The following is a 24,820-nucleotide window of genomic DNA, read 5'->3' as shown; positions in this document are numbered from 1 at the left end:
AAACAGGGGAAAGAAAAGTTGCAGGGAGGAGAAGCCACGTTTTGTACTCGAGGGATCAAGCCATCTAAACATGTGTTTTCTCAGACTTCTTAGACGAAGCCGTTTAAAAATATTATGACAAACAGAGTCTTTCTCCAGCTCCTAGAGCAGTTTCCTCTCTCTCTCTCCTTTTTTAAAAAAAGGGAAAAAAGAAACAGCTCATAGAGCAGTTGGTACAGAGGGAGAGCTGAGATGGCAGTCAAGGTCGGCACGCGAGCTGCTGCGGGTCATCACGTGACGTCGCTGTGAGCAGCGAGCATTCACATCACGGAATAAGGCCTTGTTGCAAAAAGTTTTTCCAAAAAAAATGCTACAGTAGCATCACATCGAATCTTACGATATGTACATGAAGCATTAAATATAGACAAAAAAAAAACTAATTACACAGTTTGGTTGGAAATCACGACACGAACGTTTTGAGCCTAATTAGTCTATAATTAGATACTAATTACTAAATAAAAACGAAAGTGCTACAATAATCAAAATCCTAAACTTCGTCCAACTAAACAAGGCTTCAATAGCTTTGCTCTACTAGGCAGTGGGAAAGGAGACGAGAAATCCGACCAACATCTCCTAGTACATGCTTCGAGTATTTGGATCACTCCTGGTATATTTGGATTGGATTGTGTGTGATGACTAAGGCTATCTCCGACGACACCACTTAAAATATAAGACATATTTGTATTTTAGATAGTGCTATAGACAAAAGGTTCAATATCTATTCGATATCTTCTTCAACAACAAGACAAAAAAATCATTTCTGTAAATGAGTTTCTAGAAAATAGGATACCTATATTTAGGTTATGTCTCTCAGACAATTTAAAATAGATCTTCCATATAGATACTCTGTTGAAGGCTAATTTTAAATCTCTTATTCCTCATTTTAAGTTTGGATTTTTTTTATTGGAGATAGTCTAAGCTTCATTCACCCTTGAGCTCTTTCTAGGTAACCCCAGCCAGCCTGATTCGCGCTCCTGCACGTTCTCGTAGTAGAGTCGTACAGCAATACCACCCTTGAGCTATTTCTAGGTAGGCTTTCCAGCTACGGCTAGTGTCCCGACGAGAACCAAATGGCAATTAACTGGGCAGGCAGAGATGTTTGACTGCATGATTGGGCCGCCGAGGAGCGGATTTGACCGCCAGCGAGAAGCAGTGACAGGCAAGACAGAGACGACTGTACCAACGTCGATCGGCATCCAACCCCAGGCTCCCTCCCGTCGCCAGCTTGAGTTTGGCCGACCAAGTACAGTGGCTGGCAGTCACAAAAACAAAACCGGAGACGCAACGTACAGCGAGGACGCCATGTGACGTGAGGCGTCCGATCGAGGCCAATTATTAGGCGCTAATAACAATCAGTCTGGCCGGTTGGTATTGTTGCTTGTTCACGAAGAAGTACTGCTGGTTGGTTTATGTGAGAGAAAAATACTGTTTCAGCCAGTGGCATAGCTAGAATTTGTAGCTATGGTGATCTATTGTCTAAATTTTCTTTTAACCGTTATAAATTTAACTCGTCAGTACACAAGTATATGAATTACAAAATTCGATTAAGCATAAAAGGACATACAGAGTTCATAAAATAGATGAGTATAGTTTTCTTAACATAGAATTGAAATATTACAAATTTGTTCTTCTGGAACGGAGATGGAGAAGAAACCTTTTTCTTTGATTCATATTTCTGAAAAAGAGAGACAATATCACCACTCTTCATTTTTTACAAATCTGAAAGAGAAATAAATAATCCCAATGTCCAATGATACAATGTTTTAATTAAATATTTGAATCATTTCAGTGCTACAATAAAATTTTAAAATTGCGATGAAATAGAAACTAAATTATTTCTGCATACCGCGGCAGTGGCGAACTCCAAACTGGGATGTGCCGTGAATTGAAGTTGAACTGCAGATCACTAGATCGTTGATTGTCTCCTGTTTAGCAGTTTAGGGCTTAATCACTTGATAGAGAGAGAGACGTGATAGAACTTTGGTAAAGAAAGGATATGAGGATCAACATACAGGTAATGAAGTGCGTTGCTAGCCTCTGACTCCGACGTCTGGCCGGCGGGCGGCGGCTGCTCCGGCGCTCCGCTGCTGCAACTGCAACGCTGCAGTCCGTCGAGTCGAGCGGTTGGAGTCAGAAACCAAGGGGCAGGTCGCGGTCTTGCGTTGCGGACGTCGCTTCGAGTCTTCCACCATTTTCGATCGGCAGCACAGGCGAATAGGCTTTGGGCCAAAATACCGAGGGATATTAGACTTTGGGCCAAATCTACAGGGTGGTCCGCGGCCCATAGGGACCACCCTGTAGCTCCGCCCCTGGTTTCACCTGCAAATTTACGATCGTTTCACAGCCAAACCAACAGGCTCCAGCACCATCTCATGGTCGCCGGAGCCTCCCGGAGCGTCGTTTCCGCTTTGACCGCCACCGTGTCACAAGTCACGACGGACGGACGCTGCCTGGTTGGTTGGTTCACCGGGTCGGTCGCGCTGCATGCCCGTTTCTCGTCTCGCTTTCCCCCCGGTTCTCTCGCAGCCCGGCCGGATGCTCCGGTTGGGGCGGCGACCGTTGTTCCGCTTGCTTGCTGCCGCGGCCCGCGGGCTCCTACTCCCTCAGCAGAAGAGGCGTTACGACGGGTGGAGTGAGTGGAGTGGCAGTTATTGTACGCAGCCACCACCGGCCGAGTCTGTGTGTGTGGGCTGCGCTGCGACCGCGAGCCTCGTGGGCGACAGCCAGGCTTTGGAACGAGCCTACGCAGTTTTGTCGTACGTGACGCGTTGAGATTCACACAGCTGCCGCTACGGCTACGCTACCCGTGTTTTCTCCTCCGTCGACTGGGTGTATCATGTATGGTTGTTACACGGCCGATGGGATTTTGCAAGGATGTGTGTGTGTAGCAAGGGAGAGCTAAACGCCGGCCAAAGCGCGTAGCTGATGCTCGTACTCGTAGTCGTAGCGCAGTCACCAAATAAATGTAGTTGATTACTTTCTCTTCAGGGCATCTCTTCAACGAATAAGAGCACTCAAAGGCCAGGGGTTGATTGCGTGTACTATGTATGTCTGTATGGATTTCTCTTTGCACACACGGCTCAAACTAGCGCGGTTGTAGTACAAAAAGGCAGGAATTAAAACGAAGTGAAATGCGCTGGCTTTTATAACCAGTGAATGGTGTCAACTCGCCCGAACTCATCTTTGGAGGCAACGATTAGGCGCTCTGAAACCATACTCTCGGAAATTAGCAGCGGAAATTTTTGCTAACCATCTGTAATGTTTGAATGGCCAATGAGGTGGTGTCAAGACTACAAGAGTGTATAAAAGGACAGCCAATTAAATTTTCTTATTCCATTGACCCGCTTATTTTCGGCACCAATGGTTTAAGATATAAACGTTTGACCCAGAATAAGACTGATACAACATGCAGAAAAAAAGATATTAATGGATTTTGCTCATTAAGATGCTACAAAGACCAAAAGAGTGCGTAAAGGGAGAGAAAATTTAGGGTCTGTCTAATGAAAACTCAGGTGATTTACGCCCTCCCGTCACCCGAGGGATAGAATAGCTTAAATCACTCGAATTTACCGAACAAAACAAATCGAGTGTTTCAAGGTGTTCTGTCACTCGATTCTCATAACCACAGGATCAAAATTCAACGAACCAAATAAAAGAAATAAAAAATAGAGCGAAAAACAAAGAAAAAAAATACAAATTAATCAGATCAGTTGTATGAAATGCAAATTAGAAGAAAATCAAAGCAAAAAAACAAATAAAAAGATCAATTCTATGAAAGGCAAATTAGAAGAAGATCAAAGCAAAGCAAATAAAAAAGACAGATTTAACTCAGTTTTATGAAAGATAAATTAGAAGGAGATCAAGGCAATAAATCATACATAAACAAAGATCACCGAACTATTCAAGTAATCCAAATCACCATTCTCATTTAAAGGAATCAATTTACACCAATTAAACATAGAACTTACACCCAAATATGAATAGTAAAATATGTTACGAGAAGGTCTGTTCGGCTGGTATTAAAGTCGGCTGATAAGTCAATCTTGACTAATTTATTGTGAGAGGAAAATACCGTACACTGTGTTGCGTGACAGCCTCGTGACTGTCGTAAAACACTGTTTGATGGGAAACACTGTTTGATGGAACGTGACAGCCTCGTGGACTGTCGTGTTGCGTGAGTGCATTTTCCCGTTGTATGCGGTGGGGAAGAGTGCGCGGGCATAGGATGATCGCGTCCGTTGCCAACACCAGATGGACGGCCAACAAATCGAGTGACCAAAGCGCGAGAAACACTCGAACATCGTAGAGATTTACCGAAAATTTAAAAGGCACAAAAAAATTGATGATGCTCCTAGATCAGTCAAAATTATAATTACCACCGCTCCTGTCTTCAGTTTTAACAACAAAACAATGCACTCCTAATTAACAAAGAAATTAGCAATTACAGTCCATTAATACTGCACTCATTTTTTGGTAGCAAAGGAATTCTTTTGATATTGGCTAAGGAATGAAAATATATTATTGTAACGTTTGAACATATCTTTTGACCAGTCAAATTCCGCTAAAACTAAAAGGGTGTCCAAGAAGGATAGAATTAAAAGCTCGCCAAATTTTTCTATGCTAGTTTAGCAATAAATATATCACAATTAATTACTACTATTATCCTCACCCTCGATCTTGGTAGTATGGTCAAAGCACTCCTAAAGTAGGAATGTTTTTCTTGCTAAACATCGGTAGCGTTTGAATATACTTATTTTAAGCAAAATGTTGTACTAACAAGACTAGAAGAGTGTGAAAAAAGAAGAGAATTGAAAGCTTGCCAAATTTCCATAGCGCTGCTAGAGCAGCCAATAATCACGAGTAATTAATTACTACCGCGGTTCTGTCCTCAGTTTTAGTAACAAATCAAAGCACTCCTAGTTTAGTGTTAAAAAAACACTCCTAGTAGTAATTCCTAAACCGGAAACGGCTCACTGCCTCACTGTCGCTGCCAAAGAAAACAACTTCCCCCGCTAATAAAAAGAGTCAGCGGCACACTTATCGCCATGCGAGGCCGCGGCTGCCCCAAGCTGTCGAAAGCGAAGCGCGGCGGCAGTCCTCGCAGGCAGGGGCCGACCGGTCAAAAGCACTGCTGCTCCACACCACCCCACCATCCCATTCCCCAACCCCCAAAGCCGAGCGAGCGAGCGAGTGAACCACCCCGCCCGCAGCCGCAAGCAAGCAGGAGCCTCCTCCTCCTCGGCCTTCTCGGCGGCGTGTGACCGATCGACCGACCGTTCCGTCCAACCCACCATGGAGGCGCCGCCGGGACCGGAGCCCATGGAGCTCGACGCGCCCCCTCCCGCCGCCGCCGAAGCCGCGGCGGCGGTTCCCCCCGCCGGCAGCGACAAGGTGAGCTGGTTGTGCCCAGATCTGGGGCTGGGCTCGGATCTGCGGTGGTGGTCGCGGCTGGGCACCGCCCGATCTGCTGCCTCTGCGGGCGATGTTGCTAATGGTGCTCTGTTTTTTTTCCTTTCCGTGTTTGTCGCAGAAGAAGGAAGGGGAAGGGGGAGACGCTGTTACGGGTCATATCATCTCCACCACCATCGGTGGGAAGAACGGCGAACCGAAGCGGGTAAGCCACGCTTCTCTCGCTGTCTGTCTGGCGCGCGGATGTGTGCGTGAATGCTGCTGCGGGTAGTGCGGTTGGAGTGGTTCCGCTTGTTTTGTAGCGGCTTTTGCGGTCGGAATCCGCCTTGATCTGATGGTTTGCGCATGGGTTCGCGTTCTGTATCTCTTGTTTAGCTGCTAGACAGCTATAGCTAGCGTGCTGGTGGAATTTGGTGGACTAGTTCTGATTTTGTTGATGAATTATGCTGTTCCCGCTACTTTGGGGATTCTGGCTGGGCAGATAAAATTGCTCTTCCTTGGTTTAGTGCTTGCAGCTTAATTATGTGGCTGACTGCTTCATTTTGGGTTCTGGTACTGGAGTTTTGAAGGCTAGCACGCATTTAGGAAGCATGGTCTACCAGTTTTGTGCTTAGTTCTGTTGTGAGCAGAATAGAAATGCTCTACCTATTAGTTTAGTTACATGCGTGAGGATCTGAATTCCTGCCTGCTCAGTTACTCTGATGCCTGCCTACTTTTGCTAGCCTCATATATTGTCCTCAGTTACTCATGTGTTGTTCTTGTTCCGGCCTTAATTGCAGACCATCAGTTACATGGCAGAGCGTGTCGTGGGTACAGGCTCATTTGGGATCGTCTTCCAGGTATGGTGCTTGGTCATGGGGGCTCTTCTTTGTGGCTGTGCCTAACATTGGTTGAGCAACATGTGCTGAATTGATTTTGACATGCAGGCCAAGTGTTTGGAGACCGGAGAGACCTTCGCCATCAAGAAGGTGCTGCAAGATCGGCGATACAAGAACCGGGAGCTGCAACTTATGCGTGCCATGGAGCACCCCAACGTCATCTGCCTGAAGCACTGCTTCTTCTCGACAACGAGCAGGGATGAATTGTTTTTAAACCTGGTCATGGAATTTGTCCCTGAGACTCTATACCGTGTCCTGAAGCACTACAGCAATGCGAACCAGAGGATGCCTCTTATCTACGTCAAGCTGTACATGTACCAGGTTTGTGAACCAGCATCTTAACATTTGTGAGGCTGCCAATGCGTGCTTTCATTGCTTTGCTAATGGTCTTTTTTTTGTGATGTTTGCAGCTTTTTAGAGGCCTAGCTTATATTCATAATGTACCAGGAGTCTGCCATAGGGACGTAAAGCCACAAAATGTTTTGGTATGTGTCGTGTGGACAAGGTTATGTTCTTTCTTTGATTTGGTAACTAGTTCTGAATTGGTCTCATCTCTCTTTGATATACAGGTTGATCCTCTCACCCACCAGGTCAAGCTCTGTGACTTTGGTAGTGCAAAAGTCCTGGTATGTTGATTTTCCTTCCATGAGGATCTATAGTTACATCCAGTTGTTGTATGCTTTCTTTTTTGAAATATTCTTATCATAGGCTAGCCGTACTGTTGACACGGCATTAGTGGTTTGTCACTACATAACATGTATCATCGATATGCTGCTTTTGCCTGTTATGATTGATTGTGATTGTAGTTGGTTGGTCCTATGAAACAAAACATGTCTTGAAGGTAGCTTAAATATAGAAGCGTGCCTCGTGGACATATTTCTCAGTGAGCTGTTGATATAAAAACTGCCCAGTTACATAGCGTTTGTTTAGATATCTTGTGGATCAATGTTGGCTACATTTAAGTCAAGCTTCTCAAATTGGTTTCATTATGTGCAGTTACCTTTATCCTATTTGATCTATGAGTTATTCAATTGTTTGTGGAGCTGTGTTAGTCTGTAATAGCAATGGTTCTTTTACTTCTGTGCGAAGTTCTAATCTTGAACTTGACTGTGATTCACGTGTTATAATAATTGGATTCTTTACTTGTATACTATAATTTTTTTATCCACATATTAATCAGTTCCTTATGTTACTTTGTCAGGTTCCTGGTGAACCGAACATATCTTACATATGCTCTCGTTATTATCGTGCCCCTGAGCTCATATTTGGCGCGACGGAGTATACAACTTCAATAGACATATGGTCAGCTGGTTGTGTTCTAGCTGAGTTGCTTCTTGGTCAGGTTGGTTGCCTTCATATAATGATTAACCTAATATTTTTGTACCTCAATTCGACTAAATCATGTATGGTGTGATTCTAACCTCTTGGATCTTGTATATGTATCAGCCACTGTTTCCGGGAGAGAGCGCTGTTGATCAGTTGGTAGAGATTATCAAGGTACTGCAAAATTTTCTAAAGTAGACATTCTATTCTTCTGCCATGGTGTTTCTTATTGTCATGTGATATGCCTGTAGGTTCTTGGTACTCCAACCCGCGAGGAGATACGATGCATGAATCCCAACTATACTGAGTTCAGGTTTCCTCAGATAAAGGCTCATCCGTGGCACAAGGTATTCATATGTTAAATCATGCTTCTGTTCACATCTATGATTCCATTTTACCTGTAGGTACTGTAGTTGTATACATGTAGTCCACAGTCCATGTTCTTGAAGGGCGCTTAAAGAACTTGTTTGTAGATCATATCGAAAATTTGAGTTTAGAATGCATCAGGTACTAACTGATCCCTCTACTTCCGGTTTTATCTGCCAGATTTTCCACAAGAGAATGCCTCCTGAAGCTATAGACCTTGCTTCCCGTCTCCTTCAGTATTCACCAAGTCTTCGCTGCTCAGCTGTGAGTATTTTTTTACTCTGTTTATTTAGAGTTGGCTTTGATGCTAATAGTTTGAGGGTAGTAGACATTGGAATGAGACATCAGACTAAGGTGATTGTGTTGCATATTGTCAATTTTACTTGGCTGTGCTTATTCGAAAGGTTCCATTGTTGTCAATTATTCGTAGTCTTGTAGACCAAGACCAATTAAAAGTGGTTAAGTCCATGTGGAAGTATGTCCTCTCAAACCTTAGCTTATGGTCCTGCATGGATATGATAATTATGTTGCCCAGTGGTCCAGAAGGTTAGAACCAAGAGTTTTAATGGATGTTAGCTGATGAAGAGTGGGGTGCAACTTTATAGTCACATGTGCTTGTTAAGTGTACTAGCTAGTGCCCCACCTAAAAAGAGTAGCGCCAGTGCTCATGCTGTAGGTGGCACACAGCATATAATCTTTAATATATCAGTTTGTTGGTTAGAAATGTTCTTATGTGTTTCATGTATTCTATGCAGCTTGATGCATGTGCTCATCCCTTCTTTGATGAGCTGCGGGCGCCGAATGCGCGCCTACCAAATGGCCGTCCATTCCCTCTGCTCTTTAACTTCAAACATGAAGTAAGTAAATTGAACACAGTGCAAAGTTCAAATAGCTAGTTTAGCCACATGCTTCAGTTCAATCATTGAAGACTGAAAGCATCCACTTTGCTCTTGCTCTACTGTTTTGCTCATCAGTTACCCCCTTTCTGCTATGCAGCTAGCAAACGCCTCTCTGGACCTCATCAACAGGCTTGTACCGGAGCACATTAGACGGCAGAATGGTGTCAACTTCGGGCATATCAGGAGCTAGGAAGGCAGGCGCTGCGATGGTCAAGTTTTTTTGTCTTGGTTCCCCATGTGCAGGGCCTATGCCATCCGGAGAGGAGAGGGGCTCAGCAGTACCTGAGAGAAGTATGTAAATTATCTGACCGTTAAGGAGTACCGCCAGTGTTAAGCCAGTAACTGGCACATGTTGGTCCAGTAGTTTAAGGGTAAGAATGTAGGAGGTGGAGACTGGTTACTGCTTAGGGTTGTTTTTGGTTATTGCCATTTTGTAATGTTCGTCGGTACTTCCCAGCAGTAGTGTAGCTGCTCCTGTTTTGTTCGTCCGCCATGATGTAAATGATCATCACCCAACTGCAATGTCTGTTCTCTCTGATCGTTTCGTAGTCCTGATGCTTGTTGTGATGGAGCTCTGACTCGGAGGCAGGAAAGTGGGAAGAACTTCCCGCTCTCGAAATGGAATTGCTGCTGGTGAAACTATGGCGAAGTTGTATTGAAATTTTGCATTCCAACAAACAGCCAATAAAAATGCATCTGCCGATTCTATTGGTTGGAACTTGGAAGTAGTCTGATCAGTGGTTCAATCGCAAATGTTCATTCCCAACTCCCAAGGCCACAAATACTTTCGGATCGTAGTGTACACGAACAATTCCTTCAAATCGTAGTTTGATTTTGGTTTTACACAGAGATGATCGAAATTTACAAGCAGACAACTGCGGCTTATAGACGCGGCCGCGCCGGCGCCTCGCCGCCGTAGTCCTAGACTTTGCTCCAGCTCCACAGCACCGGCCAGGTGGCCTTCCGGATGTTGGCCAGGTTCTCCCCGTCCCAGCCTCTGCCCGCGAGCTCCTCAGCCATGGCGACCGCCGCGGCCACGACGTCCTCCACGCCGCCGTTCACGGCAGCATCCACAATGCCTCGACGCACGGCCTCTGCGGCTGTCATCTTATCCCCTTTCATCACCAGGTCCCTCCTAGCGACCGCGCCCGGGACCTTCTGCCGGAGCACCTCGCTGACGAAGTCGATCTTGATCCCCGCGTCGACCTCGCTCATGTAGAGGAACCCGCGGGAGGCGCGCATGACGACGGCGTCGTGCGCCAGCGCGAGCGCACAGCCGGCGCCCGCGGCGTGGCCCGTGACGGCCGCGACAGTGAGGAGGTCGGCGACGAGACCGTGGAGCGCGGCGCGATATGCGAGTTGGCGGTCCGCCGGAGCAGTCCCGGCGCGCGCCCATGCCAGGTCGCCACCGTTGCTGAAGAACTTGCCCTCGGCGGCCAGGACGAGCGCGCCGGCGCCACGCGGGAAGGCCCGGACTGCGGCGACCGCGGCGCGGATGGCAGACAGTAGAGCCGGGTTGAGGCGGTGCTCGCCCTCGCCGGTGAGGGTGATGACGTATACCCGGCCGCGCTTCTCGACGGCGCATATGTTTTCGGTGGCCATGCCTTTCTTTGACCAAAGAAACAAAACTTGTTCAAGGGTCAAAGTTTAACCAAAGAAAAGACAACATGGAACTGATTTTAATCATATGCCCACCTTTAATGGAAGGTTACTTAGTGAATCAAGCCATGTGATTGTCCCTAAAAAAATAATCAGCGTATGCTTAGATGTTTCAACACCAATTGTTTGTAATTAGCATGAAATAAACCAAAGTCAGAGCATGCCAGTAGTAGTAGGACGGACCAGCGCATATGTATTCACTTCTATGCACACATCATTGGTAATCGCAAATGAAAAGTTTTGACTCTGCGCTTCTTCATTATTAGTTTTCTCAGTTGATTAGTCATAACCTGTAGCCTTTAAAGACATCAATAAAAAAATGTGGAAGAGAGGGAATTCAAACTAAAACATCCATTCAGAGAAAATACGATCTTCCCAAATGATTAGAGATCAACAGACCAGCAGCATAGCAAAGCATAAAAGACCGAGCAAGACACAAACATATGGTATAATTTTTAACATACTCCAACATAGTTCTATAGCTGGAGTCCACAAAACCTCTGTAGTATAAAACAATCATTTTTAATAGATGCACTAAACACAAATAAGTAATTCATGTTCTACCATTGGATAATGGATAGTGACACAAGAAACCCACAAAATATTTTATCATATAACATCCAATACATGGATAACTCTCTGCAATTTTTTCTCAAACGCGGACGAGAGCTGCAATTTTTTTATACTAAGAAGATTAGAGGGTGTGTGTGTGTGTGTGTGTGTGGGGGGGGGGGTGGGGGGGGGGGGGGGGGGGGGGGTGGGGGGGGGGGGAGGGGCAAGGAGCCCCCACGAAAGAAGACCCGGCCCACGGCCCATACAAAAAAAAAACTATAACAGACCAGACTCACACACTCACAAAACTCCGTGCAAAAGTGCCCTCCATGACAGACTTTTTGATAGAGGTCAAGGACAAGTCTACATGAGATACTTCTATGAAGCTGCGGTGCATAGTGGTTTGTGGTTGGTGTTTATTCCCAGTGTGTAGAGGGGTGGGTGTGTTCAATTAATTGCAAAGCTCTTGCCCTCTGTTCAAAGAAGAAAAGACAAGTCCAAATGGAAACAAAAGAGAGGCAACTGTGATTAGATAAAACAATGCTGGCCTGTTTGGTTGTGCCTCCAGGCAGTGCTTGGCCAGGCCGTCGATTTTGAGCACCTGGCGGCTGGGATCACTGCCTCGCCGGCACCCTGCCCAGGCCCGGCCCTGAGGCGGGGCGGGAGGGACGGCCGTCGCCCTCCCCAGTATGCATACACGTCTAGTACTCAGCCCAGTATCCAGTACGGCAGAGGAATCACGCACGGACTGTTCGAGTCCTTCCTTGCGAGTGCCTTCCTTCCTGCGTGTGGGTGCGTGGGAGGCCGGGCGGCGTTCGCAAACGGAGATTCACACAGGGCACTAATCTCACCTCACGCGATCCCTCATCCCTGTTCAGCTTCGGCAGTTCCAGCAATCGGCAGAGCAGGCAGGCGTCAGGCGGCAGCAAGGTAGGAATCTGAAATTTAGTTACCCAGGTAGGACAGCTATGGAGATTTTTGAGTTTGTTATCCCAGTACTTCCATTACTTATCTTATCTTGTTTACTATGTCGCATCAGCTGAGAAGCTTCTCAAAATTAAAATTGCTAAAGAACCATATGAGATCCATAATGTCACAAGAGAGGATAAATGGAATGGCAATATTATACATTGAGAAGCGATTGTGTGGATCAAATCGGTGCTCCGGGCTGTGCCGATTTACTCAATGATGGCGGACAATCTTCCTCCCTGGGCGAGAAAGGAAATCGACGCCATATGCAGGAAGTTCCTATGGGTCGGCAAGGATGCGTCGGTACGTGGGAAATGCATGGTGGCGTGGAACACTGCTCGCAGGCCGACGGAGTTAGGAGGGCTCGGAATCACCGACCTCAAACTCGTGGGCTATGCACTGCAGACGAGGTGGCTGTGGCTGCAGAAGACTGACAGTTCGCGGGCAAGGAGCGAACTGCCGATCAACGCCGAGTCAGAAGTGCGCGCCTTCTTCCGCGCATCCACGCTCACAGCCCTCGGAAACGGCATGTCTGCGCACTTCTAGGATGACCGGTGGATTCAGGGACAGGCGCCATCGGACATCGCACCCAACCTGGTGCAGCTCGTTCCCAGAAGAACCAGAGCTCGCCTCACCGTCCGCCAAGGCCTTGTCAACAGGCAATGGACGCGGAACATCACGGGCAGCCTGACACCGGTTACGATCGCTGAATACCTGGATCTTTGGGAGGCCACGGAGAACATCAGCCTCAACGATCAGCCAGACAGGACGGTGTGGCGTTGGTCACCTGATGGAAACTACAGCGCCAAGTCCGCCGACAGAATGATGCACGTGGGCTCCGTTCCATTCCGGGGGCACTTGCTAATATGGGAGACATGGGCGCCGTTGAGGGTAAAAATCTTCCTCTGGCTCACCTTCACGAGACGACATTGGACGAACGACCGGCGTGCAAGGCACGGTCTCAAAGCAAGGGAAGAGTGCTACCTCTACGATCAAGCGCCGGAGACGATAGACCACATCTTGTGTAGCTGCCCCTATTCAAGGGAGGTATGGTTCCACATTTGCCGAACTCTAGGACGTGAACTACCAGCACCGGCGCCATCAGTTCTAGCATAGCATGGTGGAGGCGAGTTCGACGGAGCTGGCACGACCATTAGAAGAAGGGCGTTGACTCGCTGTTCGCGCTGGTCTCATGGCAACTGTGGAAAGAGAGGAACGCCCGTTGCTTCAGGGATGCCACGACCACGGTGCCCGATATCCTGCTCATCGTCAAGGCGGAGGCCGACCTGTCGATCCAAGCTGGAACAAAGAATTTAGGGAGTTTAGCATCGGGGATAGCTCGCTACTCACCGAGATCTCAATGTAACCAACCGTCTAAGCCCCGCCTAGAGCCGGCACGTCTATTCTCTCCTTAATACAATGATATGCAACGCTCTTGCGTATTCGAGAAAAAAAGACACCATCATCGATGACTTCGCATCGAGGAATGTTAGAAGAAATTTTTGAGGTAATTTAATATGTATACAGATTATTTCTTATGAATATTGTTTTTCCATTCAGTTAACTGTTTATTGGTAACATTTTGTATATATGTGTGTATATATACTAGCAATGAGAGTATATTATCATGTTTATATAAAAGACCCAACATTTTAGTTCCGTTCTAGGTCCAATAAAGCTCAGGACTGACCCTGCCTGCCAGGTCGCAATCCAAACAGCCCTGCTATTAAGCCTGGGCAAAATACCCGATACCCATTACCCGTACCCGAATTATCCGAACCCGGACCCGAATTACCCGAACCCGAGGTACCCGATCCCAAATTCGGATAGCGATTTTGATTACCCGAAATTAGTTTGGGTAATTCGGGTAATATCCCCCGGTACCCAAACTACCCGAACTACCCAAAGATTTGTTTTTGTCTTTGTATTTATCATGTGTTGTTAGCTGAACCATTTAACTTATCACTTTATTAGAATATAATTCTCTCTATTTGAATGAGTGACTGTAATATATTATTCTCTACAAATTGCTATTGAAATTCTATACAAATTGCTGCTGAAATTATGTATAGATCGCTACTAAAATTTAGTGTAGTTTGTTGTTTTCTGTAAATTTGGGTATATCGGGTAATACCCGAACCCGAACCCGAATTATCGGGTACCCGAATTTGCGGGTAGTGTTTTTTCGGGGGTAATATCGGGTAGCAATTTTCATTACCCGAATTTTGAATTACCCGAATTACCCGACCCGAAAAAATCGGGTAACCCGAACGCCCAGGCTTACCTGCTATCTCCGTTCATAACTCAAGTGTGAATGTTTGATTTATTTGTGCTAGGAGATTGTAAGAATAAAGTACCATTAAATAAATATCATCTAAATCCAAAAAATACATAAGTAATATTGATGTTTCCAGAATAGTACTTATCACCAGCAGATGGCAAATACTTGGTTATCTCATCTCCATCCAGACCAATCAAATCCTGGGCAATTGGAGCTGTTCAGCAGTTAGCACATAGAGAAGAGAAAAAACCAATTATAGAGACTTACTGCATAAGGCCAGCTAAGTGGAGGAAGTTCAATAGACAGGCCAAGATCTTGCGCATCCTGGAGAAAACAAAGTATTGTTATGGTAAACAAAGGACAAAAAATATATTTTGAGATGTGCTGGCAGCATGCAGTTTTAAATAGAAGAATTGCCTTTGCACGTTGAACTGTTGTCCTAATCATGTCAGTTTTCACTGCTCCTGTAATAGTACCAAAAGGATCATCTTCATTGGGGAATATAAGAATTCGTTTACTGACGGTCTTCACAGATCTGAAAAGTTTCAAATGAGGAACATGGAATGACTAGATTCAGACAGGTATTAAGTGGTGCAATTGAAGGAAGACAAAGCACTACTTGCATGCTACATTCACTTTATCAATCAAATACCTACACAAACTGATGCAGTCTAGTTTGCATAATGTGAACAAATTTTAGCTTCATTGAGTGATCCTACATGAGAAGGGCGGGCCTGGTGCAAGCGGTAGAGTTTTACCGCCTGTGACCGAAAGGTCCCGGGTTCGAGTCGTGGTCTCCTCGCATTGCACAGGCGAGGGTAAGGCTTGCCACTGACACCCTTTTCCAGACCCCGCACAGAGCGGGAGCTCTCTGCACTGGATACGCCCTTTACGAAACAACAATTTGTTATTGGATGCAAATTACATGACACTGCTCAAAGGCCAAAAGAAGGGAAGTAGTCGTACCCCTTGCACAGCAGCGCCTGAGCAACCCAAAGAGCATTATACAGGGTATTCTCCCGAGATCCAGCTGTTACTCCAAATTGACTTCCAATGATGCTCATAAAAGAATCTGCGATTAGTCGAAACAAGGTTTATAACCAGAAAAGAAAACAGGATTGCTGACTTTTCCCTATACATACATAGATATCTCATTGAATTAATCCATCCAGACCAAAACAAAATTTATATCTATATATCTTTTAAAAGCAGTCCACACTACATATCTATCTCTCCATGCAAACTATCCATGTCTGCAGTCCGCTAGCGTGCAATTACGAAAGCTATCTCTCCATGCAATCTATCCACATCATGGAGGTGTCCCGAACCTCAAGCTCGTCTTTGTCCTCGTGCGGTGGAGCTCCCATGGTGGTCGGCGACGTCGCGCGTCATGTCGTCCTCGAAGGATCCGGCCATGGCCGCCGGATCTCGCACCCTCCTTGACAGACCCAACCATGGCTACCGGATCCCACGCCTCCGCTGCTCCGCGAGGTTGAGGTGGGTAGGCGCCTGAAGCGCCCGTGGGTCAGAGCTAGCAGGAGCCGGGATGCAGGCTGCCCACGAGCGGTAGGGAGCCGCTACTCACGCGTACGAGCTGGGCCTCGATGAGGATGACAAACGCCGTTTGGAGAGTGGTGGAGGTTGCGCCCAAGATTTGAAGAGGAGAGCAAGGACTGTGCGGGGCTGTGACGGGAAGAGGAGAGCAGGCGTCATGCTCACGAATCTGGCAGAGAGAGGGAGCGGGGGGCGGCGGTTGTGGGAGGAGATGTGTCCGGCGGTCTCTCGCGGTGCTTGGCGTTGCTCGCCTGGTGCTCGGCTGCGGCGCTCTCGGTGGTGCTCGCGCAGAGGGCGATGGAAGAGGTGAGCGGACACGACTGCGGGGCTAGCCAAGCCTGGCTTCGAAAAACGGTCACCCTTCGCGTTTTCGCTAAGACCGGCTAAGAGTGGGTCGGTGCACCGAAAACGGATCGGTTACGGACGGATATCATCGATATTATATTTGTTTTTATATTTCTGTCTGGATTCGGATTTAAATACGGATAGTGTCAACTATGTCGGATATGATACGATTGTATACCGACATCATAAATATGTGATTTGAGTATTCGGATACGGATACGGTATCGGATGTTGGATATCCGGACTCGGATACGGACAGATCTCTAAACGGATTCGGTTTCGAATACGGTCGGAAAATATCCGTACTGTTTTCATCCCTAACTACCTGGGTCTGGCTACGGGCCTTAAGCAGGCTACCAAACACTTCGAAGTTGCACTACGGAAGTCTGGATAGGGGGTGCACGAAACCAAACACTCCCAAAATATCCAGAGGTAGCTAAGCAACTCACAAATATGCTCCGAACGACAAAGAAGAGGTGTCGGCAATAGTTTTCAGACGGTGAACAGGAACGGTCCACTCAAAAGTACTCAATACCCAATTAAAAATTACAAGATGCAAGTAGTACTCGGTAAAGCATTCAAAGCCGCTTGCTTTAACAGAGTGGATGGATTAGCGACATATTGCTTTGTTATACCTATATAAAACTGTAATCCTTTGACTGCGATATCCTATCTTTCACCTAATTGCAACAAGAACAAATTCAAGAGACATGAGAGGAGAAATGTCTCTTTTGTACTCATTCGCTTCACTGTAGTCCTGCATTTGTCGCTATCAGTTCTGCGACGAAATATTTTTTTTGAATTGTTTTACGGAATACAAAGACGCCCAAACGAAATCCACCAAGATACTTTGCAAAAAAAAAAAAATGGCGATGGCAATTACAAATTCACAATGGTTTGACAACGTTCAGTTGTGCCTTTCACTTTTCCTTTTCAAGGTTACACAATAGGAAGTTTGGACCTGGTCTAATTGATTACAGATATAGGAGTATAAAATTGAAGCATACAGATGTCTTTGCGGCGGGTTTATGTAGTTCCTGAACTTTTCTCCCGCATGTTTCTACTACTTGCTGCTCGCCATTTGTGAGATGGGTGCTATGCAACCTGTCTAAATGTAAAGCCTGTGGTTGTGGAGGTACAATGTTTGGGCCAAAACTTTGCCTCCTCGATTTTTCTAACTCTTTAAGTCAACTTGCGATTTGACCGTCGAGATCATGCTGTGCATGCATGGTCCTGACGATAACTGCGGTCGGCGCCTCCAATCTTGAAAACGAATTATGACTCGTTCTTCACGCGTTTTTGAGGAAACAACCAAAAAAAACTTGCAATAACTTTGAGCTTCAGTCTTCTGCTCGTTGCAAGCTCAACAAACCCCTCTTGCAGTCGTCTTGCAGTCTTCCTCATGTGAGCTTTCCAAATCGCTTCGCCGATCCCGACACGCCCAATGCCTCCCTCACACCTCCTCTCGCTGCTTCTGGCCGTCACCATCGCTGCCACCGTCGACGTCCATGCGCAGGGCATCCCCTTCCCCACGCCGGCATCCACGAACCTCTCCACCAGCTGGACCATCAGCCTCAAGGCAGAAGGCCACGGCGCACAGTCCTTCGACTACATGGACAGCACGTCCGTGAGCGTCTTCCTCCTCCAGTCCATCCAATCGCCGCCGCAGGAAGGCCTCTGCTTCGCCGCGTGCTTCTACTGTGTCGCCCCGTGCGAGGCCTTCCTCTTCGGCGTCTGCATCGTTTACGTCGACGGCGGCGGCTTCCTCAGCTGGCCGAACGCGGGCAGCCCGCAGGTGGTCTGGTCCGCAAACCGGGATCGCCTCGTCCGTGAGAACGCCACCCTCAGCTTCACGGCCGGCGGCGACCTACAGCTCCAGAACACCACCGGAGGCCTCGTCTGGTCCACCGGCACCTCGGGCCAGTCTGTTGCCGGGATGACCGTGACCAAGTCCGGCAACCTGGTGCTGTTCAACCGCAAGAATGCAGCGGTGTGGCAGTCATTCGACCATCCGACGGATTGTCTGCTCCCAGGCCAGCCACTAGTGGAAGGGATGAGGTTGACACCAAATGCATCCGGCACAAACTGGACGACCAGCAATCAGCTTTATCTCACTGTCCTTTCTGATGGTTTGTATGCATTTGCTGAATCTTCGCCGCCTCAATTGTACTACCAAAAGACGGCGACCACCAAAACTGGAAGCAGGAATAAAACTTACATGATCCTGACAAATGATTCGCTGGCCATCTTTGCGTCCGTTTCCTCTGCTAATGTATCAACTCTACAGCCAGACAGCATGATCAACACGACGGCTGGAGAGATGGAGTATGTGAGGCTCGAATCTGACGGACACTTGAAGCTGTACCTGTATAAAGGAATAGAAGGATGGCCGATGGTGCAGGACATTCTTGCGGGGCAGGTAGACAGTTGTGCTTACCCAACTGTCTGTGGTGCATACGGCATCTGCATCAGTGGCCAGTGCACATGCCCAACTGAGACTGACGGCACCGCTACATACTTCAAGCAGATTGATGACCGCAGGATCAACCTCGGATGTGTGCCCGTGACTCCGATTTCTTGTGCCTCGCTGCAAGACCACCGGCTCCTTGCACTGAGTAATGTTTCTTACTTCAATTATATAGATACAAGGGCCGCACTAGCACTGCCTCAGATGACTGACGAAGAAAGTTGCAAGAAGGCCTGCTTGCAGAATTGCTCCTGCAAGGCTGCATTCTTTCAGTATGGTGGTAACGACACCTCTCAAGGCTCCTGTTACCTGCCAACACAAGTCTTTTCGTTGCAAGTAAATCAGTGGCAAGAAACTCACTATAGTTCTTCTGCATACCTTAAGGTGCAGGTCACAAGGTCTCCTCCTCCTATTCCTGGTCCCTCGAATCCGAATGGAACAGTGAGTAGGTCCACACCCACAAGAAAGGGAAGGATTGGTGCAGGTGCGATTGTTGGATCCACACTTGCAGGGGTCATTTCTTTACTAGCTGTGATCATCATTACCTTGGTGGTTCTCCGCAGGCAATGTCAGAGTAGAGATGATGAGGATGATTTTCGAGAAGTGCCAGGTATGACTACTAGGTTCACATTTGAGCAGTTGAAAGTAGCAACCGAGCAATTCAGCAAAATGATTGGGAAAGGAGGATTTGGATCTGTTTATGAGGGGCAGGTAGGCGAGCAGAGAGTTGCAGTAAAACAGCTGGATCAAGCTGGTCAAGGAAGGAGGGAATTCTTGGCAGAAGTTGAGACAATTGGAAACATTCATCATATAAATCTGGTGACATTGATTGGCTTTTGTGCAGAGAAATCTCATAGACTCCTAGTATATGAATATATGCCCCAAGGATCATTGGACAGATGGATCTATTCCCAAGATGCAAGTATGTCTCTTGATTGGCATGCACGATGCAGGATTATCACCGATATCGCCAAGGGCCTAGCTTATCTTCATGAAGAGTGCAGGCAGCGAATTGCTCATTTGGATATCAAACCACAAAATATCCTCTTAGATGACAACTTCAGCGCAAAGCTTTCTGATTTCGGGCTATCTAAGATGATTGACAGGGATAAGAGCCAAGTGATTACGAGAATGAGAGGCACTCCTGGATACTTAGCTCCTGAGTGGTTGACATCACAAATCACTGAGAAAGTTGACATATACAGCTTTGGGGTAGTAGTCATGGAAATTATCAGTGGGAGAAAGAATCTTGATTATTCTCAGCCTCAAGAAAGTGTTCATCTCATTAGCATATTGCAGGAAAAGGCAAGGAACGATCAGTTGGAAGATCTGATTGATATGCATAGTGACGAAATGCAAATTCACAAGGAAGGAGTGCTTCAGATAATGAAGCTCGCCATGTGGTGTTTGCAGATTGATTACAACAAGAGGCCTCAAATGTCAGTTGTTGTCAAAGTACTGGAAGGTACAGTGAATGTGGAAACTAATATAGAATTCAACTTCGTAGCTATGGTTCCAAACAACCTTGCCAATGATAGGAAATCGGCTTCATCAGCTCCGCTTCTGGCCTCACATTTGTCAGGTCCCAGGTGAACATGGAAAATCTAAGCAAAGATCGCAGAGAATATTTGTATGCACAGAATAACCATGTTTCTGTTGCACATAATAATATATTCTGATGTACTAGATTTCTCAAAAACATCAAAATACCATAATGTTTTTTAATACCAAATGAAGAATATCCTGAGAAGAAGTGTAATATTAATGTTATTATATATATTCTACCAAAGAATGACAGAAACAAACATAGAATAGGTAATATCTTTGTTAGTGTTAGGTTTTGTGGTCCTGTTTTTTTCAAGAAAGAGTGGTAGTCCTATGTAACTGAGTATTGCACAAATTTAGAGAGTATACTTGTAGCTGGTATTATAGCTACAGGCTTGGATTACTATTTCGTTGCATGGGATTTTTAAAAATAAAGGATTTGCAAAAGAAACCATGCGCAACAGATGAGCAGTAGGAAAATATAAGCAGGCAGAAAGGTAATTGATGCATGAAGTTGTGATAGTATTATGTATTATGTTTCATCTGTAGATAAAAATGCTACCTGAACAGAGAATTCTTGCTTAATCATACTTCCTAAGAAACCATATACATTTTCATTCCTCCGGTGTGCACTTCTATTTTGAGATGCCCAGTTGCTAGTCATCATACTGTGTCTGTTAGAGGAGCCCAAGGATGTGTGCCGAACGGTGTGGAGATGGGCACGACGGCGTAGGATTCGGCCGGCGGTGCTGCGGAGAACAGGGCCGGCGCAGCCCAGGGATGTGCGCCGAGCGGTGTGGAGAAGGGCACGGCGGCGTAGGATCCGTCCGGCGGCGCTGCGGAGAACAGGGCCGGCGCAGCCCAGGGATGTGCGCCGAGCGGTGTGGAGAAGGGCACAGCGGCGTAGGATCCAGCCATGGTCTCTGATACCAGATGTTATGTGGTTGCCATGATTGAGAGGAAGAGCCGAGGGTCGCGACGGCGGCTGACGCGCTACAGTACCCACGGCGCTATAGTACGCGCGGGTACTGTTCACAGCGGCGGCGGCTAGGGCTGCAAGGGCGCTGGGGGAGGCCGGCCGTGGGGCTTCGCCCACGGCCGGCAAGAGAGAAGGGATTTTTTTCTAATCTCTTGCTTGATTAGATTGATACATCTCCTCTCCTTATATAGAGGTTTACTTGACTCCTAAGCAAGCGACTAATTAATCCTAACGGGCTAAGGCCCAATAGGCCCTTGACTCCTCTAACACTACTCCCCACCCGGACATGCAGCTCGTCCTCGAGCTGCGACCTAACAATGATGCTAACTATGGCTTCGCTAGACACAAACTGAACACCTAAGAACAAGCCTTTTACATCTCAGCTTATTTCAAATAAACTCGACTCTTTATTCTTGAATCCTGAAGATGCGGCGGACACCCTCCGTGTGCTGGACAAGCTCGTGTAGCCGCCTGGATCCCATGGAGACCATCGAAACGAGAGGGTTGCACGGGTACGGCTGTCTGGAATCAATCGCAACAGCGACCAGCGGAGACGACCTCGTGGCGGCCGACAGCGAAACGCGGCAGCGCTAGGCAGTGCGTCTCCGCCGGTGATAAAGAGGAGTGCGCTTCTTCTATCATCACTCCCATAGAACTGGAGTGCGCCGCCTGCGGGAACAGCACCATGCTCGCGCCTGGAGACAGCAACGGGTCGGCGCGGTTGTTGTTGGCCGTTCGACGGGGCGAGGTCGTGCCCCCCCTTGCCGAGGTCGATCGCCGTCAAGGCCGCCTCATGCATCTGCCGGCGTATCTCCTGCAGTCGGCGCCGCGCTAGGAGGCCGTGTGCTGCAACCTGTAATCGCACCGTCGCAGACTGACAATCACTCTTCTGCGCAAGCGCCACTTGCACGGTTGCTGCTGCAGTGGCGATCTGATCGCCCGGCTGTGCACCTGTGAATGGAGGCACCAGCACGCCGAGGACGAGGCCCGCCGACTGCGCGCCCGCGGATGAGGGCACCAACGCCGGCTGTGCGCCAATGTTATGGACGAGGGTCGCGAGGACGTCCATCTGGCGCTGCAGGTGGTCGAAGGTCGCCATCCACTCACCGAAGGCGCCTGTGGAAGGTGCAGGCTGCTGCGCAGGCAAGGGCGCCACAGTGGCTGTGGCGGTGGTGAACACGGGCGGAGCTGCGGAGGACAGGGCCAGCGTAGCCCAAGGATGTGTGCCGAGCGGCGTGGAGATGGGCACGGCGGCGTAGGATCCGGCCGGCGGCGCTGTGGAGAACAGGGCCGGCGCAGCCTAGGGATGTGCGCCGAGCGGTGTGGAGAAGGGCACGGCGGCGTAGGATCCGTCCGGCGGCGCTGCGGAGAACAAGGCCGGCGCAGCCCAGGGATGTGCGTCGAGCGGTGTGGAGAAGGGCACAGCGGCGTAGAATCCAGCCATGGTCTCTGATACCAGATGTTATGTGGTTGCTAGGATTGAGAGGAGAGAGCCGAGGGTCGCGACGGCGTCTGACGCGCTACAGTACCCGCGGCGCTACAGTACGCGTGGGTACTGTTCACAGCGTCGGCGACTAGGGCAGCAAGGGCGCTGGGGGAGGCCGGCCGCGGGGCTTCGCCCACGGCCGGCAAGAGAGAAGGGATTTCCTTCTAATCTCTTGCTTGATTAGATTGATACATCTCCTCTTCTTATATAGAGAGTTTTACTTGACTCCTAAGCAAGTGACTAATTAACTCTAACAGGCTAAGGCCCAATAGACCCTTGACTCCTCTAACAGTGTCACTTGTCTGACACCAGGAATTGAAGTTTGTCTTCACTTCCCTTCTGGGTAGAGCCGATAGAATTATATGAGGAGGCTGCTAGCCTGCTACTACTTTCCATTCCTTGATATTGCTACGAGCCTGGGGTTGAACATGTTTAGCTGATATGAATTGCTTGCTCTGTTAGGATTCATGTAGAAGCACATCTGACAGCAACATTCAGCAGTTCATAGTGGCACAATGATGAATTGATCCAACCCATGCAGATATCTGAGATCAAGATAATTCAATGTTCTATATGCCACAAGACGGATACAATTCACCTCCCAATCCACTCAATATTTCAAAAAAACCTTCATGGTGTTCTCACTGCAAGTGGTACTATCCATCTGAACATTGACCAATTTTTGCCCATAACTAAGCTCCCCTGCACCAGAAGGGATCAAGCAGCACCCTTACCAGAAGCGAATCGAAGTGGGGAGGACCCCCTGGCTCTGCATACCTTCATCCACCTGGTTTGGATCGTAAGAAAATGACTGTAATTCATCACGTCCGCCTTTGCTTGCACCCAGTTGGTTCATTACACAAATACTCCTTTCTCAAATGCAGCACAAATATGGAGAACTGGAGACAGCTGAACTGCAAACACGACATCAATCTCAACCATTGACAAGTTTAGCTGTTAGGATTCATCTGGAAGCACGTATGACAGGAAAATTCAGCCGACCCTACCAGGAGAAACACGCCAACACCACATGACCACTTCATCCCACCACTTAACCCAACTGGCAGTGGCAACTGGCGCCGAGATTATTTTAATAAATCTTCTGCAGTCTGAACTTCTAGAGAGTGGAGTACTACTAGACTGATCGACTCCAGATGGTTCATGGAGTGGAGTACTACTAGACTGATCGACTCACTGACAGCAGGAGAAAAATACTGAATGGAGTACTACTGAAAGTACTAGTAATCAATTGTCACATGACGACATCGATCAAAGTAAAGACAATGTCATTATATGCAATTCAGTATGAATTACATACAGCTTATACTACGTACTACTATCCTGAACTCTTGATCATACTACTAGTACAAGTTGGTATGATCTAGGGCCTGATTAATATAATAGGGTATAGTTGTCTACACTGATTGTTTCCTCAGAATTTACCGTGAACAAATTAACCGGGGGAGAGAGAAATAAGATCTACATGGGCTGCAGTAGCTGTACCATTTAGGATCGTAATGCATGCGCGCTGACATCGATCCACCCGTGCGAAGCTACGGCGTGCATGCCGCTCATTAGCCATCACTTGAATCCGCCGGAGCTGCCGTAATCTCTAGCCGCCGCGTCGGGGACAATCGGGTTCCAGTCCCAGATCATCTTGTCAGATATGGCGGCCAGGGACATGGGTAGCGTCCCGAGCGCCATTGGCTGCCGGCAGGGGGAGGAAGCTGTGGTATTTTTCTCCACTAATAGTAGCAAATATGAAGCGTGGTATTTTTCTTAAGGACGATGCTAAGGTACAAACTTTATCTTTGAGGAGGTAATATCAGCCATTGATTTTTTATATTTTATAAATTACTTAATAAATTAATAAAATCCAGGAAAACAAAATAAAATCCCTCCACATCCCCCTAATGACGGGAGTAAGACATGCATGCATGCATGCATGCATGCCGAATTGCCGATTCCCCTAATCGTGCGCGCCGTAGCTTTGTGTTCAATCATGCATTTTCATTCATACTTCTGAGATAGCCATCTCGTCCTTCCCTCACGTTCTGCAGCTGGCATCT

At 47.5% G+C, this 24,820-nt stretch overlaps 3 protein-coding genes and 1 pseudogene across 4 annotated transcripts; 3 read left to right on the top strand and 1 right to left on the bottom strand.

Moving 5' to 3' along the window:
- Positions 1 to 5,085: 5,085 nt before the first annotated feature.
- On the top strand, positions 5,086 to 9,450 carry LOC136461535 (shaggy-related protein kinase GSK1-like). 2 transcript variants are annotated; one of them, XM_066460806.1, is made up of 12 exons: positions 5,086 to 5,430; positions 5,570 to 5,653; positions 6,228 to 6,287; positions 6,375 to 6,647; positions 6,737 to 6,811; positions 6,896 to 6,952; positions 7,528 to 7,668; positions 7,773 to 7,823; positions 7,901 to 7,996; positions 8,196 to 8,279; positions 8,771 to 8,872; positions 9,012 to 9,450. In XM_066460806.1, the coding sequence occupies exons 1-12, from the start codon at positions 5,332 to 5,334 to the stop codon at positions 9,102 to 9,104; spliced, it is 1,215 nt and encodes a 404-aa protein (XP_066316903.1). In that variant the 5' UTR covers positions 5,086 to 5,331; the 3' UTR covers positions 9,105 to 9,450. The 2 variants fall into 2 exon arrangements, with proteins under 2 accessions (XP_066316903.1, XP_066316902.1); XM_066460805.1 differs by having other exon boundaries at positions 6,737 to 6,952.
- Positions 9,451 to 9,645: 195 nt separating this feature from the next.
- On the bottom strand, positions 9,646 to 14,551 carry LOC136461536 (enoyl-CoA delta isomerase 2, peroxisomal-like; annotated as a pseudogene).
- On the top strand, positions 12,314 to 13,672 carry LOC136460127 (uncharacterized). Its single transcript, XM_066459951.1, has 3 exons — positions 12,314 to 12,574; positions 12,641 to 12,985; positions 13,655 to 13,672. The coding sequence occupies exons 1-3, from the start codon at positions 12,314 to 12,316 to the stop codon at positions 13,670 to 13,672; spliced, it is 624 nt and encodes a 207-aa protein (XP_066316048.1).
- Positions 14,552 to 17,576: 3,025 nt separating the features above from the next.
- Positions 17,577 to 20,718, top strand: LOC136457438 (G-type lectin S-receptor-like serine/threonine-protein kinase SD2-5). The gene has a single exon (XM_066457464.1). The coding sequence runs from the start codon at positions 17,719 to 17,721 to the stop codon at positions 20,332 to 20,334; it is 2,616 nt and encodes an 871-aa protein (XP_066313561.1). The 5' UTR covers positions 17,577 to 17,718; the 3' UTR covers positions 20,335 to 20,718.
- Positions 20,719 to 24,820: the final 4,102 nt, after the last annotated feature.

Source organism: Miscanthus floridulus, chromosome 6 (genome assembly GCF_019320115.1).
Source record: "Miscanthus floridulus cultivar M001 chromosome 6, ASM1932011v1, whole genome shotgun sequence".
Taxonomy (NCBI): domain Eukaryota; kingdom Viridiplantae; phylum Streptophyta; class Magnoliopsida; order Poales; family Poaceae; genus Miscanthus; species Miscanthus floridulus.
Note: the sequence above shows the minus strand (reverse complement) of the source record. Positions and strands in the feature narration are given on the sequence as shown.